At 45.3% G+C, this 22387-nt stretch overlaps 1 protein-coding gene across 2 annotated transcripts in view; it reads right to left on the bottom strand.

Moving 5' to 3' along the window:
• LOC147617608 (FACT complex subunit SSRP1-like) overlaps positions 1–22387 on the bottom strand; it is a 56550-nt gene that overhangs the window by 13532 nt on the left and 20631 nt on the right. For both annotated transcript variants that reach the window (XR_015262242.1, XM_086775893.1), the window contains exons 6-11: positions 12766–12860; positions 12331–12439; positions 11185–11271; positions 6290–6382; positions 6009–6206; positions 5667–5821 (exon numbers count right to left, since the gene is read on the bottom strand). Coding sequence is in view for 1 of the 2 variants with exons in the window: in XM_086775893.1 (XP_086632019.1) it covers positions 5667–5821; positions 6009–6206; positions 6290–6382; positions 11185–11271; positions 12331–12439; positions 12766–12860 (737 nt within the window). In the remaining variant the exon portion in view is untranslated. The remainder of the gene's footprint in view (positions 1–5666; positions 5822–6008; positions 6207–6289; positions 6383–11184; positions 11272–12330; positions 12440–12765; positions 12861–22387) is intronic.

Genomic DNA, 22387 nt, shown 5'->3' with positions numbered 1-22387 from the left:
GCACTTAGTACATTAAAAGTACTAAGTGTACTATGTACTATAACTTATGGGCTTGTACACACTATAAGGGTGGGCATTATGCCTTTACCCCAACACGTTCTTTCATCTTCCTCAATTGCACACCACAGGTAATCAATCATATAAAGCATATGACGCTAGCCAAAGGTATTTGGCAGCATTTGGCTTCTCTCTACAACAGGGTATCACCTAATCTCCTTGGAAGTTCAAATGCAGGTGATGAATCCTGCAAAGTCGTCGATGACGATGCAGGAGCACATCAACAAGCTGCAGGCTCTTCAGCAGGAAGTTCTCCAAGCAGGGAAAGAGATATCGTCAGAGAATATGGCCATAACGTTGCTATCACATTTGCCCTCTCAGTACTCAGCCTCTTACTCTTCGTTGATTACTAGTGGCAAGCTCAGCACCATCACATGAGAGGAGTTTGTGCCCATGGTCTTGGACCAAGAAGAGGGATTCACGAACCCTCCACAAGGCGGAGGTTCTGAGACCTTAACTGGCCAATGGTCGAAAGGCCGTAATAAAAACAAGGGCAAAGGGAAGGCTTCATCGGAGAAGTCTTCTGAGAAGAAGCCTGATTCAGACCGAGAGAAACTGAAGGCCGAGAGGACTTGTAATGATTGTGGCGAGAAAGGCCACTATTGGAGGAAGTGTCCCAAGCGGACTGGGAAGAGTGTTGATTCTTCAGCTTCAGCTGCAAAGACTCCAGCCTTTGTGCACTTAGAGATGATGGACACAGATGCTTCATCTTCTTTGAGCGAGGAGGCAGTTGGCTTCACCGCAAAGGATACTCAGGAATGGATTCTTAATAGTGGTGCTTCCAGGCACATGACTCCCTCCCGTGACTTCTTTCAAGATCTTAAACGGCAGTCAGGTCGCATTTTCATTGGCGGCAATTCCACCATACCGATACACAGTGAGGGCCGGATGGAGATCATTCTCGATGGCAGAGGGGGGAAGCATTGCTCTCGTGTTCTTTATGTCCCCGCACTTGGTTTTCATCTGTTGTCAGTGCATGAGGTGTGCAAGACTGGCTTCCGGGTGGAGTTTGAGGAGCATTCTGTTGCTCTACGGGACCGCGAGACTAACAAGGTTGTTTGGGAAGGCGGCGTAGAGAATGGTATATACAAACTCTCCACACTCTCCTCTTTGACAGGTTCTCAGGTTGGTGACTTGTGGCACTTTCGGTTTGGCCACTTGAATGTGGATGCGCTGAGGCGAGCTTTCCGGGACCAGATGGTGGTTGGCTTGCCAGATGTTGACAGTAGGCAAGGACGCTGCAATTCTTGCATTCGTGGTAAACAGCACAGGGAATCTTTTCCGAAGCAAGCTTCCGGGCGGGCTTCGAAACCTTTGGAGTTGGTACACACTGACTTGTGTGGACCTATGCAGACAGCATCCTTGGGAGGTTCTTTGTACTTCATGCTGCTTGTTGATGATTGTTCCAGATTCACATGGGTTTATTTCCTTTCACAGAAGGACCAAGCTTTTGCTCAATTCAAGGAGTGGCATGTAATGGTGGAGAAAGAGTCTAGCTTGCAGGTGAAGACTCTTTGGACTGACAAAGGAGGTGAATTTTCTTCCAATGCTTTCGTGAGATTTTGTGTGGAACATGGCATCAAGAGGGAGCTGGCCAATACAAGATCGTCGTAAGAGAATGGTGTAGTTGAACGTAAGAACAGGACTCTGGTGGAGATGGCGAGGACGATGCTAGAGCATCGTGATCTTCCTCATCCACTTTGGGGAGAGGCTGTGGCTACGGCTGTCCATATCCTCAACCAGTCTCCGACTACTTCAGTACCGAACATGACTCCCTTTGAGGCATATTTTGGCAGGAAACCTAAGGAAACCTAATGTCTCCCATTTCCATGTGTTTGGGAGCGATGCATATGTTCACATTCCAAAGAAGCAGAGAGGGAAGCTCGACTCAAAGTCCCAAAAGCTTGTCTTTGTGGGATATAACTCTCTTTCCAAGGGATACGGTTATATGATCCAAAGAGGAACGAGGTTGTTGTCAACAGGGATATGGTTTTTGATGAGCATGTTCCGATTGCCACTGTTGATGAGCCGCCACTTCTTGGAGACCCAGAGGATTCTGATGATGATTCCCAATCGATTGTTCCAGCTCGACAACCTCAATCAGTTCAGGAGGTTGAGCCCACAGTTGGAGATGAGCCCCCGCAACAGCAAGAGACTCCGCGTTCTGTTCGAGTACCTAGGTGGTTGGTGGACACCCTTCGGGAGTCAGGTGTCACGGAGCTTCCCTCCGAATGGACCACAGAGAACGGACATGAAGATCGCATTCAACGAAGCTTTTACAAGTAAACTATGCTTTGATGTCTCATATCATGCGGGACAAAGAGCCCACTTCCGTCAAGGAAGCCCTTGCACAGGATACTTGGAGGAAAGCCATGCGGGTGGAATTGGATGCCATTGAGAAGAATAACACTTGGGAGTTGGTACCGAGGTCGTCGAAACGGTCATTGGTGTCAAGTGGGTCTTTAAGACCAAGTATACGTCAGATGGGTCGGTGGACAAAAACAAAGCCAGACTTATGGCTAAGGGTTATGCTCAGCGACCTGGCATCGACTATGAGGGTACCTTGCACCGACAACGAGGATGACCACGATTCGGACCATTCTTGCCCTTGCTTCTTCTCAGTGGTGGCCCGTATATCAGATGAATGTTAAATCTGCGTTCCTTAATGGTGACCTGTAGGAGGAGGTGTATGTTGAGTAGCCTCCAAGCTTTGAGGTTCCATGATCACACGGGATGGTTTACAGGTTACGGAAGGCCTTGTATGGTCTTAAATAGGATTGCGGATCTTGCGGTATCTGTAGGGTACGAAGGATCTTGGACTCTTTTACACAGGAGGGGGATTGAAGGATGGAGTCAAACTCCAAGGTTGGAGTGACTCAGATTGGGGAGGAGATCCAGACACGAGGAGATCCACATCAAGCTACAGTTTTTCCCTCGGCTTAGGAGCGGTTTCATGGAGCAATAAGAGGCAGCCAACTATTGCCTTGTCATCGACAAAGGCGGAGTACCGGGCTGCTTGTGGTGCTGCTTGCGAGGTTGTGTGGTTGCGGAGGTTGCTTGGCAAGATTGGGTTTCCACAGAAGGAGCCCACCGTTATCCAATGCGATAATCAAAGCTGTACAGCTATTGCTCGGAACCCGGTCTTCCATGCCCGGACCAAGCACATAGAGATACAATATCACTTTGTTCGTGAGAAGATCTTGGCTGGTGACATCTTGCTTCTTTATTGTTCGACAGAGGACAATACGGCAGACCTCTTCACGAAGTCTCTACCTCAGGCTATGCTCCGGCGGCACTCCAGCTCACTGGGGTTGGTTCCACATCCAGGAGCTGTCTGTATATTTACACCAGGGCCTCTGTTGTGGGTGTGCCGCCCAATTTAGGTGTTTTCTCATTTTTCCCCACTTTCCATATTTTTCCATTTCATTATGGGTGTGGGAGGGCTGTCAGCTACCTCTGTGTGCTGGCGATTGGTGGATTCTCTCCCGACTGCTGTCCAGCACCCAGCCGACTGCCCTTGTATTGCTGGCCGACTGCACCCTGTGCTGGTCGTGGGCATTTATTGCTCCTGTCAGCTGTTTATTGCTGGCTGACCAGCAGCATGGGGCCATATATAATGGCTTCTTGCCCCCCACACTCTACATATTGTATTTCGGGATTTTCTTGTGTATATAGCAGAGTTATACACTTCTCTCTCTCTCCTTCTCTCTCTCTCTCTCTCTCTCTCTCTCTCTCTCTCTCTCTCTCTCAGTTCTGCGTTTTTCTGCTGTGCACTTGCTCTTGGTGTTTTCAGATCTTGTCTTCATTTCCGCTGCATATTCTGACAGAAATAGCCCCACTAAGACTTGTAGTGCTAGATCAGTCCATCACCGCCTCTGGTGAGAAAGGGGCCCGGGCTCCTTGGGCACGAAAGGCACGTCGTTGCATCCGCTCTACGAGTCGCCTATGAAAAAGAGCTCCCACTGTCCCCACAAGGTGTGGATGATGTCCATCCAGATAGAGTAGATCGTTTCCGCGGGTGGTGTGGCAGAGCCATCGATGCCCTCTCTACATCAAGCTTGCCAAATATACCAAGCAAAAATGCTATTGATGAGCTCCAACCTCAGACCTCTAGCGTGCTCTAGTCCCTATGGTCCACTAAATGACCAAGACCAAGAAAGATATAGTAGCTAAAATCTAAAAATAGGTGAGGCATATGCCGTCCTCATACAGCAAAAGTCACACCCGCCATGGTCCACGCAATCGCACCCCAAGTAATGAAGCAAAGGATGCTAGGCTCTAACGTGAAGAGGCCTCTGGATCGTCCACTAGGCCTGTTGGGCCATTGGACAATCCCAAAGGCAATGTTGCTGAATCTCCATTGGGATGCTGCATTTTTTGTTTTTCAAGCCAAGGTCAACTAGGCACAGATGTGTCGCGTTAAACTCGAAAGGCCAAACGCTTTTGTCACTAGTTTCAACAAATGGATATCCGCTTATTTCCACTCCCTTAAGGCAATTGCCCGAAAAGACCCTTATCTGGGCTTGGGACGCCACGTCAACTGCACGGCGATGAACGGACGGCCATGGCCAACCATGTGCCAACAGCGAGCTTGCAAAGTGCCAACAGCCATATGAAAGAGTGACCTTACTCATGGGAAATCGTCCCACATCTGATGCCAATAATCTGTTAGAAGTCAATGGATAAATCCAAGGCCCACCAACAGAAAATTGCTACCAGGGTGCCATCAAACTCGAAAGAATACATCGACCCAGGCAATGCGATTCCTAGAAGTGAGGAGCACTAGGGGCCTCTAGAGGGCGGATGGTCAGGTCCCTCCAATACTACTCTCGGGTCCCACTAGAGACACCACAAGGCAACTGTCCCATAGCCAGAGCCGCCACGCCGGATCATCTGCCACCTTCACAAGGGAAGGGTCACCTGTGAGTCGATGTGCCATCTGCAATTGTGGAAGTGAGGAGCACTAGGAGCCTCTAGACAGCGGATGGTCAGGTCCCTCCAATACTACTCTGGAGTCTCGGGTCCCACTAGAGACACCACAAGGCAACTCTCCCATAGCCAGAGCCGCCACGCTGGATCATCTGCCACCTTCACGAGGGAAGGGTCACCTGTGAGTCAATGTGCCATCTGCAATTGTGGAAGCCCACTAACCCACCTTTGAAGGCAAGAAGGAAAAGCTAAATTTTGTCAAAAACGGTCATCTTGGGGCAAATATTTATATCATTCACAATATTTGTACCTTTCACAAAATAGTACACTAATCTGTTGTAAGTATCATTCATCAGATGGTTATGGAAAAAAATCAGTGACCTGATTGGCACCTAAAATTGTGGAAAACTGATGAAGACCACTGTTAATGGAGGCTATTAACGGAGCTTGGCTCCATCACTCAGATTACTACCTTCATTGTGTATTACACCCTAGCTTCCTTACAGTATAGAGCCTCCATCTCAGTATTTCTGGTCCATCCATCAAAGCTCTCTTCACATGACTACGTGATTGTAGAGTGTACAGGCTATCTATTGCATTTCTTTTATTAACTCAGTAGTGCTCTCTTTCTCAATCTCTCTTGTTATGCAGTTTGAGTTTTTCTTTTAAAAGTGGCTTACTTGATGAAATTGAAAAGGTTGTGATACTCGTTTCGCTGAATGTTTCGAAACTGATGCTCTTGTTCACTTTTAAGGCGAATTATGAGATCAAAGTAATGCGAAGACATGCTGCTTGTACCGGCTGCACCATGCCTTTCAAACTCGAGGTAGTCGATCTGCAGAGTCAGCAATATAAGCCTCAGAAATGCTGAACATTACTTGGATCAGACAGGAGCAATGGGAGCAGAAACCAAGCCCCCATCCAGGACCTCCCTAACATGAGCAAGGGGAGTAGGAGATAAGCCCCCCTGCAACCCCCCTCTGAGTGGGAACCAACATAAAATTTCAAAACAACAAAAATACCTCATCATGAAGTATTAGTGTTGGTGGCTTTGGAAGAAAAAAGAAGCCTTTCTCCAATGGATATAGCATGCCATCCTCTGCTTTAAGAGATGCCCTGACAGCATAGCCATCTTGACTGCTACGGAACTTTCCGGGCCGCGTCACCTTAGCCCCAGATAGACCCCGCAAAATTTGTGCAAAGACCTCAAATGCCAATCCCTGTCCCATAAACAGACAATCACAAAGCTTCAGCCGCTTAAATTAGAAAGATCCCTAGCTACATGTGGAAGTCGATTGCACACCTTGTAAGAAGCTTCTAGCCGATCCTTGTACTTTGAACTGAGAACCTCCTCACTGATAGTTAGCTCGCATTCATAAATCTCTTCAGTGTGAAACTGAATGCCAACAAAAATTGATAAGAGCGGTACATCAGAGTGTTTCTACGCTAGAATATCAGCAGTGACACTATGAGCACATAATAAGACACTAGAATGTCCCAAATTCCAATCAGTGTCTAACCACAGCAGTGAGCCCTGTAATTCTTTAAGGAGATAACATATGTAAAGTCCCTTTTTTTGTTGTGTGTGTATAGTGAGAGACACACACGCACGCGCATGCATGAACACATATACATACTCTGACACACCTCCACGTCACCAGGACACAGCCTGAGCAGGCATAGCGGCCCCCAAGCAACAGTGTGGGCACACTGGGCAGCCGGACAGCCTTCCTTTGGCCTGGCCAGGCAGCCCCATGCCCATTCGGACGACAGCCCTACAAGCTCTTCAAACCAACCCATATATATAAAGTGTTTGGGGGCTGTAGCCCCCATCTCATTCCACCCATGGAATTCTTCAGCAACAGAGCCATTCTCAGGAGCAGGAACGGCTGGTCTGATTGCAATCCGTGTGTGTCATAGCCAGGTGCTAGTGACCAGATTTGTGACTACTTGTAGTTACTTATTACTTCATGTACGATCATTGATCTTGCCTATTTTCAGTTACCAACAATAACCTTAGATCATGTATTTGATCAAGCACATTGGATGTAGTGCACAAGATCTTAGCGATGGTTTATTCAATCATCTTTTGTGAGAGAGGTTCCAGCTTTGAGCATGTCTTAACTTTTGTCGAGAAGATCACACTGATGAGGTTTCCCTTTGACCATAGATAACTTGTTGTCAGCATGGTGAGGATGGGCCATTGTGCCATATTTTTTTCCTTAAGGTGCACTAGATTTACTGGTAATTACACTGGTACTTTTACAATGTGCAGATTTGTGTTCTGTAGAATAGAGATCCCTTTATAGAACTAGATTCAGGTCTATCTTACGGAGTTGGATCGGTATTAGGTTTTAGTACCAAAGATGTTACTCGAGGGAAACATGATATGTTGATGTGTGATATACACAGCATTGATGGTATGATCTATACTTGATTTTCCATATGCCTTTGAATCACGGATGTACTCTAGCCCAGGATCATAGCAAATGTTGAAGGCATTTGTTGTGGAGTTCTTGCATGTTGTGATGGTAGCAAGTTTCTTAAGGGCGCATTTTGCATGCACCTTTGTTTCATCTCAAAGTTCGAGATGACAAAGATTACCTTTGTTCCATCTCAGATTTCGAGATAGGAGAGATCCTTTCTCACTTATTGCATGTGAGATGGGGTTCTTGTATAGAACTTGACTATTCAAGGATTTTATCTATTGGATGGGGCTTGAGTTTCTTTTTTGGTGCGCAGATACAAAGGTGGAAGTGGGTATTATGGTTGCTTCCTTGGGAGAGTTTAGCAACTCCGTATGGGATTTATGGTTTCTTTCGAGGGTAAAGGTAGCATTCCCTAATACTATCGTTCCAAGTTTTGGAGGGTCTACACGTGGCTGCATAATCAGGATCTGGCCAGCCTTATGTCGGTATGATTTGGACCAATGAGTTACTACAAACACAGTTTTACTTGAGGTAGGATTGTCGTGGATGAGTGTCCTACACTTACAACAGCCTCGTGATCTCTATGATTGCCATAGACAAGTGTTCTATATTTATGGTAGCCCCAAAATTATGGGAGGAAGTAAGAGGGTATATCATTACGGCAAATCGATGTGGTGGGTTAACGTAAAAGTCAGCGTCCTTCAAGTGGGAGTTAGGTTATGTCAAGGCATGAATGGGAAGGAATTGACCACTTGACTTAATCTTATGTCTAAAGGGGGTCTTGTATGGAGTGTACCCCGGTGGTATGGGACGCTAGGATCAGCTATTTGCAAGCTTTCTAGATATATCTATATTCCTATTTGGTGGATTTTTGGACTGAGGGTAAGTGCCAGTTGATTTGAGAAATCAATTACAGGAAGGAAGGAAGAATGAGACTGAGGATTGCAAATGATGGGAGAGATTGTTATGTTATTGCTTGGTATTTGCAACTATGATTGGGTCTATATGTTTTGGATAAGCAGTTATGCTTTGCCATATGTGAGGTGAAGCTTCTTTGCTTCGCAGAGATGGTTGTGAATCCTGATGGATCTTGGCACACACGCATACATTTTCCAGAGATCCCAATTCAAATCAAATTTTGCTGAAATCAATAGGTTTCTCGGATAGATGTATTCTCTCGAGAAGATTCAGTTTGTGTGCTGAAAGAGACTGCTAGCAACCTTAGAAAATCTTTGGAAGACTTGCAAGCTGAGGAGTGATGGATTGTAAGACGTATATGGGGTATGTTCTAGTAGTATGGGATGCTTGGATGTATCAATGTGTGGGTTTACATGTTCCATCAAGGCAGATGTTTTAGCTTTTGATGGGATAGTTACCCAAAACTTAGGATTGTTGGATGCCTAATTCATGTGCTGAGTGCACTAGCCTCTGCTATGGCAGATGTCAAGTCCATTAGCCACACTTTGATGTGGTAGGTTTACAGTTTACGGGCCATGCTTTTGATGAGGCAGATGTCCAAGTTATCAGCTTTTATGTGTGTGAACCAAAGATGTGTAGTGTAACATGCCTTCATAAGGGCTGTGGCACGGATACTTAGCTTATCTTCAAGAAAACAACAAATTCATGTGTAAAACATTGAGAAAATCTGAAAATAAACAAAAGAGAGAGTAGGGAGAGAAGACACCACACTAGGGATCAGAATGGAATAGCCTTGGGCCAACCACCCCCCCACTTCCGAGTTATATTAGATAAAAACCCTTGGAGGAGTATTGAGTACAAGTTCTCTTGCCTTTTTACATGTCTCAACAATGAGAGAATAGCTAAATTTATAGTTCTTGCCCAAAAGCACTTGAGAAAAGCGCTTTAAAACTCACTTATTGCCCAAAAAGCATCTTTTTAATAATAAAAGCTCTTCTCTTTTTAGTATTTAAAAAGCTTTTAATCTTTTGCTTTCCAAAAGCTAGTCGCATCATTCCAAGCTTGTAAGGTGGCCTTGCACTGCTATCCTACCACATGGCAATGCCACATCATCAGCACCATGTCACCTTTTTTTTCCAAAACTTTTTGGTCTTTTTTCTTTTTTCTTTTTTCTTTTTTCTTTTTTCTTTGTGCGTTGCATTATTACATGTCAGAAACTTGCATTTTGATGCTTTGGTGACATGTAGTGAGGTATTGACTGGTGGGGTTATACTAGTTCGACCCAATTCCAATAGAGAGTGTTGATGTTCAACCTAAGTTTCCCTCAAGAATTAGAACTTGAAAATGGAGCTCTAGGTGTAGCCCCAGAAAGAATTGGCTTGCTATACAACCAATTCCACAATTGTGCATTTGGCAGAGGATATGGTAAAGTAGGAGAGTTACATCATGGATGTTCTGGTTTGGACACGGTCTTGATGAGAACACTTTCAAAGGTCATTGATGATGAGTGTTCAAATATCTGATAGTTCTGTGGTTCTCAAAGAGGGAAGGTATTTTTATCCCCTAGGTACGTGGAATTACCAAATCCTAATAGGATAGGTAATTTGATTGGCTTCGACAATTGTCTCTGTGATGTCAGATTATCCGATTCCTCATGAGTTGGATTCAGGGATTGTTGTGTTCCTCACGACTCTGGTTCGAGTTGGTCTGTTTTTAGTTGCATTGAGATAGTTATAGAAGCAGTGGCTGCAGATTTAGTCAGTTCCTATGGCAGAGTTATGAGTGGAAAGTGCATGAATGGTGAAGCTGATTATGGAGCCAGTTGTCAGATGTAGTTTGAGTTTCCCCTATTTATTTCCAAGATTGGGAATGTCTTCAAAATTAGGAGACAGTTGCTAGTTTACAGCATAGGTTTCCCAGTTTTCTTCTTAGATAGATTTTGTTTCCGAGACTGGAAACATTTGAGGAGGGGAAGTATGTTATATATCTAGTGCTAATCCTCGAGATTAGTAACCTAATCCGACAAGATTGGGGGAGCCCTGGGATTAGGAGAAAGCAAGCTGATATGGGCGACTAAGGTTATTAATAAATCCATGTGTACTGGCTATTTATAACAGGATGCTTATTAATAGCGGAAATGGCACTACATAAGTTGTCAAAACCTCACTATTGGTCCGAGTTCGACCAAGACTCCGACTACATGTGGTGTCCAAAGCATGGATCGGCTTGCCAAAGGACTAGCATGGAATTGTGGGAGTCAAACCTTAGCCCTCGGCTCGGGGTGGTAAGAGGATGGTATCATTGTATGACCACACATTGTGTCACCATGTAGCATCACATGGTTACTTTTGCTTATGTAGCTAGTTTTGCGCACACTTTTTTCTTTTCCATGGTTTAGTATTCATCATGGATACATTCATGGTACTAGCATTTGGTCTCATAGACCCTGGGACCTGTAGGTCTTTTGAAGACATTAATATATCTTTCTTTCTTTCTCTAACATTCTTTTGCACATAGCACAAGTATACCACACATACATACATGCATATATACATGTTACATGTATGTGCCTACGCCTGCACCTATGTATGTGTATGTCTATGGGTCTATGTCTGTGTCTCTAAATGTGAATGTGTATTGAGTGTAGACACACACATGCACATACATAAATACATTTGCATATATATGTACATATGTATGTATAGACGTCAACAAATGTGACATAGACATCAACGAATGAAATACATTTTATAGAAATATTGCTCAATAAAACACAAACTTTTGCCAAAAACAAAGCAAAATACCCATAGAACTATGTATGGATAGCATGTCTCATCCTTAAGCAAAATACCTGTAGAACTATATGTGGATAGAATGTCTGACCCTTTCTAATTGGAGGATCCAATGTTATCACCACATACGTAAGCGGTTGATTCCACTGAAGTGCAAAATCGCAGCAAAGACAGCATTAGCCACTGCAGAAAAGGTAAGCACATATCCAATCAAGAAGATTTTGACTTCATGAAATCTACTCGTTGCACAACTTCAGGCAACAAACGATAGCAAACATGTAAAGGTACAGTGACACTTTGGTAATCACATCTTAATGCATAAATCAGGTATTCCTGAAATTCTGTCAATTCTTTTTGGGTGAAGGCAAACTGATCCATTAGTGTTGTAACACTTTCAAATGATGCATTCAGTCCATTCATGTGACACACCTCTCACAGACGGTCCAGGTCAGGCAAAATGCAAACTATTGATGGTCCCGTACAAAAGGCAGGTAGCCTCAGTCGGGGACAGACATCCCCTGTTTCACACGTGGGCGCAGCCAGACGCGCCAAACAGGCACTAGGCAGATAGTTCAAGCAGCTTCAGCAGGTCCTACTGACAACAAGCCTTTGTGGGCTGGTCACCTGGCATCCAGCCCAGGCAGACAGGTGTGGACGCCCTTATGCAGGTTGGGTAACACATTTGCTGGCCAACCAGACCACCAGGCATACCTGCCAACCAATGATAAGGAACCTGTTTAAAGGGGCTCCCACCACCCGTTTTCCCATCATCACTTGTTGTGCTCCCCCCCCCCCCCCCCCCCCCCCCCCCCCGCCCCCGCACCATTGCCTTCAGCATTGAGTGGCCTACAGCATTGGAAAACAGCCCTATTGTTCAGCAACAATCAGCATTCGGCACGAGATAGAGATTCCTTGTGACTTGGTTCATTTCGGGGGCATTGCAGGTGATCATCATTAGTTCTTTTCCAGTTTTTAGCCTTCAGCCAGTTTAGCAGGATTGTAATTTGAGCCATCTGCTCACAGCATATACAGTAGACTATGTCTCTAAGAGTGCTTTTGAGTAAGCTTAAGACTTCCATTGCAAAATTTGTATGTTACTCATTTGCACAGCTTTTCCAATTCAGTAGACAAATCTTTTGTCTTAACAAACAACCTCTAGAACAAACTAGCCCATGTATTTGCATGGTGTAAAACCAAGGTCTCACCTTTGGTAGAACAAAAAGCCGCACCACACTGTTATATTGAATTTTAAAATCGTTTGCCTGTCCTTGAAGCCTTAAAAATGAAAAATGCAGCTCCACACTATACCGTCCCCTGAAATCAACCACAACATATCATGCACCATCAGGATTGTTTTGCAAGATCTCTGCCTGCATAAAGCAGATCAATCCACAGTACTTTCATAAAATAATTGCCAGTTTGCAAAGCATTTGCAAAATGATGTCCCTGCCCGTCCCATTGCCAGGTGTGTGGCCATCCATGAGCACACTAGGCATAGAGCCAAGAGGTGGCATCCTCATCGATGACTTTTGGGACATGCTTCTAACTTATGTGTTAGTCGCCATCCATGAGGTGGCCTGAGACAGGCATAAGGTGGCATCCTAGTAAGCAACCTTCCGGCTAACTTAAGAAACCATCACCTCGGAGTCAATATGGTGACCTCCTTGAACCAGGCAACAGCTTCAGCACCAGATGGACCCACATCTGCCATGGATAAGATCTTATCATTAAACACCTGGTTATCATAAGACAAGGCAAGTTAAATTAGGCTAACGTATGTGATAACCACATACTAGGAAAATTGCCCTCACAATAGCATAGCCATCACAACATTACAGATTTCCATATAATAATTAGAAATCAGAAGATTCAGCACTCAGCGTTGTATGGAGTTTAAAAGCACAATTAAAATATGTGCAACCACCATGTAATAGACGCAAGCTTCGTGGTCGAAATCGGTAACTTCAATGCTTAGAATTCAGCAATCTTTCACGACGAATATAACACACAAAACTGAAGTAGATGTGCAGAAAAGAGAGAGAGAAAGAAAGAAAGAAAGTTGTATTAACGTCTTCAAAAGGCCAAAATGACATATGAGACCAAAAGGTTACATCATATCCATGAGGTACATCATCCTGGGTACAAAATAGTAATAAAGAAAGATAACAAAAATCTAGAACTTTAAAATCTGATCTAGGTACATGAGCAGAGAGCTCTCATATCACCCTAATACATCCCTCATGGGCCGCTGTGACATGGTGCTCAAGGTGGTAAAACTGAGCTGGCGCGAGAAGGTCCTGCGATGATGGGAGATGATGGCCCGGATCTTCCTGTGGTGGCATGGCCGTGGGCGAGGGCCATGGGGTCTGGGGCGTCGAGCTCTGCATAACTCAATGGCTCGGTCGAGTGTCACACCTCTCGGCTGAGCTCCTACACTAGCCTGTGGTCTGGGTATGATGGGTGGATCGGCCCTCGAAGTGCTGGTATGGAAGAATTCGGTGAGAGCTCTCTGTGCTGGTCCTCGAGCAAGTACAACTGATCTGGATCTCACTAAGGACTCCCTGTGTCTACGGAGCTCTAGAAGAAAAAGTCCCGGGCATCTCTGATCTGGGAAGTCCATGATCCTGGTCCGAACCCAGCTCGGAATAGGCAGCGGAACCTCCCCCGAATCTCATAGTATACAAGGCATCGGCATATGTAATGGTCCTCTGTCTCGGGCTCTGTGTGACAGAGCTGGCATATCCTATCCTCTGGTGCGGCCGCCCTAGGCCCATATCTGGCAGTCTCCACTCTCAGCTAGTGGGATGAGGTGCGGATCTGGCCGATCACACATCTCACCCCAAAGGATAGGTGTATGTCCATGTAGCGTGGACGGATGATGAGCCCATCCTCTGTCAGGCATAGGAGGTGATCTCTGTAGAAGGCCATCTTCGTCCCCAGTGGACGACAAGGTGAACTCCATGTCCTCTGAGTATCCAGTCTGACAATGTCCTTCCTGATAACCCTGTTCCGCTCTGTGCAGCTGAAGAGCAACTTACGAGGCCTCTATGCTGTACTGGAAAGGGGGGAGTGCCTCCATCTGCATACCGTGCATGCCAAACCAAATGCCAAACCAAGTGCCTACCTGTGCACACCAGCACTCTGTATCTCCCTCAAGTGTCCAAGTGTCTCGAGGACTCCAAGGCTAGCCGGGGGTTATCTATCAAGTGGAAGCTCCCATAGCCTATGCCAGTGTGTCACTGTCTGGAATAGACCCTCTGTCGCTATCGGTACAGCCCCATCTCTGCCCGCACAATCTCATGTGGCACTAATGGTTTACTCCTAATCATGCGTGAGATCATCGCCAGTTGTCCTCAACTGAAAAGCCTCAAGATATGCCTGCAAAAGCTGAGGGTAGTCAGCAAAATAATCCTCGTCTACCCACTTTGCATCAATTGGCAAATAATTTTTAAATTTCACAAGGTATCTCCTGGAGAGCTTCCCATGTGGTAACTCTCTCTCCTTGTGAAAAACAATCTGCTCTAACTGAAGGATCTCCTCAAGCTCATCAACTTCTTGCGGATCTTCTGTGACAGGCTCCTCTGGATCTGGCCCCACATACTTCGCAAAAGACTCACATGAAAAGCATTGTGAATCTTCCAATGACTGGGTAAAGCAAGCCTGGAGGACACTTCATTGATCTTGTCAACCACTTTGAAGAGTCCATAATATGGAGTAGAAAGCTTTGGATATGATTCCTCTCGTCTTAGCCTCTTCCGAAGCCTAGCTTTCTCAAATTTCAGCAATACCCAATCACCTTCCTTGACTTGCATGTCCCTTCTATGCTTGTCCAACAGCCCTCTTATGCTTGTCTTGTGACCTTGCAATGGCTGTCCGCACCTGAGCAAAGGCTACATCCAAGTCACGCACATACTCATCAACTGCAAAAATCTCATCCTTTGTACGAAGGGTGGGTGGCAAGACCACTCTGCCATAAATAATCTCAAACGGGACCTTTCCTCCACCAAACTCTACAAGTGGAAGATACTTCTCCCACGCAGTCTTTTGATCTGCCACATAACACTTCAACAAATCCAACACGGCTGAATTTGCAGCTTCACTTTGGCCATCCGTTTAGGGGTGATAAGCTGATGAAAACTCAAGCTTAGTGCCCATGTTATCAAATAAAGCCCTTCAAAAGAGGCTCGTAGTCTTGGGATCTTTATCCCCAATGATAGACTTTGGCATACCATGATGCTTGAATATGTGAGCAAGAAAAAGCTTCACCATATGATCAACTTTAATGGTTTTCTTGACAAGCAAGAAGTTGCTAAACCTGTCCACAATGATCCAAATAGCATCATTCCCATGCTAGGATCTAGGCAAATCCATACTGAAGTCCATAGTAATGCTTTTCCATGGCTACGAGGGAATAGGCAATGGCTAAAGCAAACCTGGGCTTTTGCCTGTTAAATTTCACCTTTTGGCAAGTAATACATGCTCGTACATATGCCTCAATGTCTATACGCATGCTTGGCCAAAAGAAATCTCTCTCAATCATGCGTGTAGTAGGCATGATACCTCTATGACCAGCATAAGGTGCAGCGTGACATTCCTCCATAACCTTTGGACGCATATCCTTCACCACACATACGCAGTTATCCTTCATAAGATAACCCTCTTTGATCACATAAGAGGCATGTGAGTGACCAGCAAATCAGTCCACATATGGCATAAATCAGCATCCAAATGATACAAATCTCGCATGGCAGATAAGTCCCCACGAGAGGCCACTGAAACTGCAGCCACATAAGGCCTCCTGGACAATGCATCTGCCACTACATTCTTCTTTCCCGGAGTATGTACAATCTGAAAATGAAACATGGAAAGAAAGTTTGCCATTCTCATCTGCTTCTCCCAGAGCTTTGTTTAAGATAAAAAATATCTCAAGCTTTGATGATCTGTCTTGACTACAAATTCAGCTCCAAGAATAATGTTTCCATATCTTTAAGGCATGAATTACAGCCAAGAGCTCTTTCTCATAGATATCCATATGAAGCTCGGCATCATGCAATCGACGGCTCTCATATGCAACTGCATGACCTTCTTGGTTTAGGACAGCCCCTATACAATTCCCACATGCATCACATTCCACCGTGAATGGCTTTTGCAAGTCGGGAACAATCAATACGGATCCACATATGATAGCATTCTTGAGTTGCAAAAAGGCACCTTGCTCCTTTTAGGTCCATTTAAAAGTAGCTTTCTTCTTTGTGAGATCATGTAAAGGCGTGGCAATCATAGCAAAATGCCTTATAAAGCACCTGTAATATGAACATAACCCCAAAAAGCTACGTACCTCATGTACATTTTGCAACTCTGGCCAATTCCGAATGGTTTCAATCTTGGCAGGATCAATTCTTACACCATCCTTGGATACAATGTGGCCCAAATAGTGTATCTCTGAAAGAAAGAACTCACTCTTCTTGGCGTTAATAAAGAGTTTATGCTTCCGCAACTCTTCAAACACTGTAGTCAAATGAGTTCTATGCTCTTGCTCAATGTGGCCCAAATAGTGTATCTCTGAAAGAAAGAACTCACTCTTCTTGGCGTTAATAAAGAGTTTATGCTTCCGCAACTCTTCAAACACTGTAGTCAAATGAGTTCTATGCTCTTGCTCATTCTTGGAGAAAACCAAGATGTCATCAAAGCATACACTTGTGAATTTTCGATGGGGTCAGAATATCCTATCCATCATACAATTGAAGGTGGCTGGGGCATCGGTGAGACCAAAAGGCATCACCAAAAACTCATACAATCCCAAAGCTATCTTGAATGCAGTTTTGTGGACATCCTCTGGCACCACTCGTATGTTAGAAGTCATCTCCTGTCTATATTTATACACCAGGGCCTCTGTTGTGGGTGTGCCCGCCTTGTATAAGGTGTTTTATCATTTTTCCTCACTCCCCGTATTTTTTCCCTATTTTTTTCCATTTTTTCTAGTGGTGGGGAGGGATGCCAGAGATTGGCAGGAGCACTCCAAGGCTGGCCGACTGTCCCAACAGCAGAAAGGCCAACTGTCCCAACAGCAGTCCTGTGGCTGGGCGACTGCACACAGATGATGCGTAGGCTTCTGGACTGCTGGCCGACTGCATTCACACAATCATGGACTTCTTTTGCTGGCCGACTGCATTTATGCAATCGTGGACATCTACAGTGCTGGCCGACTGCTCTCCCAGGGGCATATAAATAGGCCCCTTGCCCCCACCACTTCCTCATTCAGTTTTCTCGAGATCTTGTGTATAGAGAAGAGTTTACACACCTATCTCTCTGTGTTTCTTGTGCTGTTTATTTTCTGCAATCTACTTGCTCTTGTCTACCCAAGTTTGGTTATCATTTCCACTGCATATTCTAACAGTATCTAGTGATAACCACTCTTCAAATCAATACGGCTGAAATAAGCCGAGCCATCAAGCTTATCCAAGATGTCATCAATGCGCGAGATTGAAAATCTGTTCTTGATGGTGAGCTTATTTAGAGCTCTATAATCCACACACATGCGGAATGACCCATCTTTCTTTTGTACAAGAAACACGAGAGAGCAAAAAGGTGAGGAACTAGGCTGAACCAAACCTTTCTCCAAAAGCTCATTAACCTGCTTCATAATCTCTTCTTGTTGTGCGGCACTCACATGATATGCACGTTTGTTAGGTGGAGAACTACCTGGCACAAGATCTATGTGATGATCCTCGAGCCTTTGAGGAGGTAGTTCACCTGGCAATGCATCAACAAAACAATCTTTGTATGCATGAAGAAAGTTCAACCTATCCTGAGTCAAAACATCCACATTTTCATGACTTGGTTCAGTGTTATCACGAACAAAAACCAAGTACGCTGAAAGACTCTTTTTTATTGCTTCATTAATCCGGATGTGAGATACAACTGGAATAGAATCCCCTTCCTTGCCAGCATCAATAACATGCATGCGGCCTCTATGCATAAAGGAAATTCTATTTGTCTTGTACTCTTTGCGGGGCTCAAGCGTATGATGCCATGGCTTACCAAGCAATACATCACATCCATTAAGAGGTGCAACCAAGAAATGCTCATGATCAAGATAACCCTAAATATGTATGCGCAACTTCCCAATAAGTGGGGTAACCTACACGTCTTTACCAACAAAGGCAGCTTCTGCTTCAATTTGAGGCCCCATGTCCTCAACCTCAATGCCCAAGGCGGCTGCCATCTAGGTAGAGATGAAATTATCTGTTGCACAATCATCAAACATAAATGGTTGATCCTTGATTTGACCCCATGCTTTGCATACCATCCTCTCTTTACCATCATGCTTCGTGTTTCCCTACACATCGGGAACTGCATGCACATTTGCCTTGGGTTGCTTGTCCTCATGCTTTTGTTTGTGGTTGGGGCATTGCCTAAACATATGCTCTTTACTGCCACAAGAAAAACATTTCTCCTCCTTTGCATATTGCTCCCTTTGCCCGGGAGTCAAGCCAAATTTGTTCTTCTTTGGCCCATTATCCTTAGATGTGGCATTTTGAGCTTTACCTCCCTTCTGGACTTCCCGAAAGCTCTTTTTAGGTGGCTGTCCACCTTTTTGCAAATTTGGGACAGCCTTCTCTTTGCCTTGGAACCACCTTGATCTTGCTTGATTTTGAGCACCAAGCTCCGTAGCAAGAGCAGATGCTATAAGCTGCTGTAAAGTGTGTTTCGGGTGCAATTCGATGCCCGAACAATAGGCTGGTTGCAACCCGGAACGAAACTTTCTTTTCTTTTCATCCTCGGAGAGTTGCATGAAAGGAGTAACCTCGAGCAAAACTTTCCAAAATTTGCTCACATACTCCTGCACACTCTCATTATCCTTTTGGTCAAGTCTATCCCACTTTAGGGTGAGTGTATGCTCTGCATTTGGTGGCAAGAATTGGGCATAAAATCTGTCCTTGAACTCTTTTTTAGTGCGAATGGGGTCTTTGGTGGTCTTTTCAGTGATCCACCAATGGGCAGCTGCCCCCTTCAAAAACATGCTTGCATGACGGATCTTGGACTTCTCAGTGAAGTCCTCTTCACTAAATGCAATATCAAACTGAGCCACAAAAGCAAGCATCAAACTTCACTGACTTGTCCCCTGCCTTGAGCTCCTTGAGCTTTTTGGCATGAGGCTCAAGTTCTTGCCTCTTTCTCTTGCCCTTGTCCAACGGGGCAGCTCTATCTGCATGAGCTTCATGGACAATCTTAGGTGTTTCACTAAGCAAAGTGACATGGGTCTTTGGTTCTTGTGGCCCCACTGCATGTGTCCTCGCGGAAAGATGCATTGTCTCACCACAAGACAACTCAATAGGCAAGGTCTTTTGGCTTGCATGCCGACCACTGTCCCCATGATGTACATACTTGGAATCCATATGGCCTTCAGCATGCATGAATCTGTTTCTTCCAGTGCCGATGCATGGTGAGAAGTGACTGATACTTCTTCTTTATGCAAATATGATCTCAACCTTTCAGAGGCTAGGTCTCCATGCTTCAAATGGGGTGGATTCTTGAACATAAGTTGTCCATCCTCTCCCTCTTTTAGGTCACCCTTTCGGATAAGATAAGAGAGTGCCAACTCCCTTGGCTTCTTACCCACTTCTCGAGCCATAGACTCAAAATTCATGTCCACCATAGCATCAGCTTTCTTGGCTTCTATAACACTTTGTACATGGGAGTCTTCATGCAAGAATTTCAGCTCTTGCTCTTTTGCTTGCAAGAGCCGCTTCATGTGCTCCAACTCAGCCCTCAATGCATTGGGCTCTTCCTCCTGCATGGGCTCTTTACCACGTGATGGCTGTCCCATCAATGCCCTAACGTAGACTCTCGCAAGCGGCTTATGCCTTCCATGCAATGCATCAGAATCCCGTGAAGCACTTGATTGGCCCCTCGAATTCGGCACTTCCAATAGGTTGCCTTGGCTGTTCATTGAGTCAAGTGTTCGTACTTGCTTCTGATCTCAAAACTCCATGTCTCCTCTTGAGAAAGAGAGACGACCGGGCTCTGATACCAATGTGACTGCTCACTACAGAAGGCCTACGGATCTGAAGACAATACACACATATTTAGAACACTGAACACTTAATTTAACTGGAATTGACAATGGAAACAACATCAACAACATAAATACTGGAAATACCAAAAATACACATGACACCAACACTGGGGCCGGAAAGGGTCAACCCCCCCCTCAATACATTTTGTATTTCTTGGAGTATTTATATGTACAAGTGTCACGGGTCTAATAGGCTAGATTTCTCCACCAAGGAGTGAAAACAACTCAAACAAACTGGTTCAAGTCGATGGAGATGTGTTGGTCGGAGTAGCCTCAAATCGCAGGCTCATTCCCACCTTCACTGGGTGCACACCTGCCTTTCACTGGTCTTCCGGGACCATGCACAAACAAGCACGCCCATACTAACGCAAGCCTAGGGATACACCGCGGAGGGACATGACCTGGTTCTCCCCAATGAGCTTTGCTCCCAAATTCCCCGGTGTTTCACTGGCTCTCAGAGGCTCTGAGGGCGCGGTTAACACCATCACACAGGGAAAAATACTAACCACACCAGGAAGAACTTCCTGAGCATGGTCAGCATATACATGCTTTGCTCCTGCTCTACACAACTTAAAGAATTCTCTAAATTTAAATTAACAAATTTCAGATTTACACAAATGAGAAAACATGAGGGCACCTGGTACAGTAAGTACAATTCAGATACAATTTACAACAAGTAGATTGCAATCAAGCACATCAGGTACTTCACATGTGTGCAAGTACAACCAACCAGGTGCTTTTCAGGTACTGTACTTGCAGCAAGTACATCAAGTGCTTCACACGTGTGCAAGTACAACCAACCAGATACTTTTCAGGTACTGTACTTACAGTAGGTACATCAAGTGCTTCACACGTGTGCAAGTACAACCTGTTAGAAGTCATCTCCTGTCTATTTGTATACACCAGGGCCTCTGTTGTGGGTGTGCCCGCCCGTATATCATTTTTCCACACTCCCCGTATTTTTTCCCTATTTTTCCTAGTGGTTGGAGGGCTGCCAGGTGATGCCAGGAGCACCCTATTGCTGGCCGACTGGATCTACATCAGTCGTGGGCTGTAGGAGTGCTGGCCGACTTGCTTTGCTCAGGCGTAGGCATCTGTAGCTGGCCGACTGCTATTTTTCAGCAGTCGTGGGTATTTTCTCAGTCGTGGGCACCATCTGTAGCTGGCCGACTGCTCACATGGAGATGTATATATTGCCCCTCAGCCCCCACCACTTTCTCATTCAGTTTTTCGGGATCTTGTGTATAGAGAAGAGTTTACACATCTATCTCTCTGTGTTTCTTGTGCTGATTATTTTCTGCAGTCTACTTGCTCTTGTCTACCCAAGTTTGGTTGTCATTTCCGCTGCATATTCTGACATGGTATCAGAGCCCTAGGCTCTAGGAGATCTTGGGCGTTTTTCTGAGCAAGAGGGGGAGCAACAGGTTGCTGATCGGTGGACTGTTTCGGGCTGAACGGGAAGAGAAGGTGCAAGAGGAAGGCGGGCTAAGGGGCTGGACAGCCACTTGCATATTTTCAAATTTTCAGATTTTTTCCCACCCAGCCACCCTTTCAGGTTACTCTCCGAGATGGCAGATTTACTCGAGATGGCTGAGAAGCACGTGAAGATTCCGACTCTCCCCACGTTCCCAGTGGATCGTCAGTTGGACGGGTCCAATTACGGCATCTGGAAGGTCATGATGGAGTCAGTTCTGGAGTCATATGATCTTGCTGATTTTATTATCATAGGGGTGCCACGGCCGGAAGCTGAGGAAGGGGAGTTATTATCGACGAGGAAGGACCGAGAGGCACAGGCACACATGTGGGACCGTGTCAACGCCAGGGTCCGGTCGTTTATATTCCTTAATTGCACACCACAGGTGATCAACCATGTGAAGCACATGACGCTGGCGAGAGGCATATGGGAGCATTTGGCTTCTTTGTACAACAGGGTGTCACCCATGAAGCGGATATCCTTGGAAGTGCAGATGCGGGTTATGAACCCTGCAAAGTCTTCGACGATGCGGGAACACATTAACAAGCTGCAGGCCCTTTAGCAGGAAGTCCTTCAAGCTGGGAAAGAGATATCATCCGAAGATATGGCCATCACGTTACTTTCCCACTTGCCTGGTCCGTATTCCGCTTTCTATTCCTCGTTGATCACGAGTGGCAGGCTCAGCACCATTACTTGGGAGGAGCTTGTG

Source organism: Cibotium barometz, chromosome 36, assembly GCF_041138505.1.
Source record: "Cibotium barometz isolate CiBa-2024 chromosome 36, ASM4113850v1, whole genome shotgun sequence".
NCBI classification, from domain to species: Eukaryota; Viridiplantae; Streptophyta; class Polypodiopsida; order Cyatheales; family Cibotiaceae; genus Cibotium; species Cibotium barometz.
This window is presented reverse-complemented; position numbering and strand designations above follow the sequence as displayed.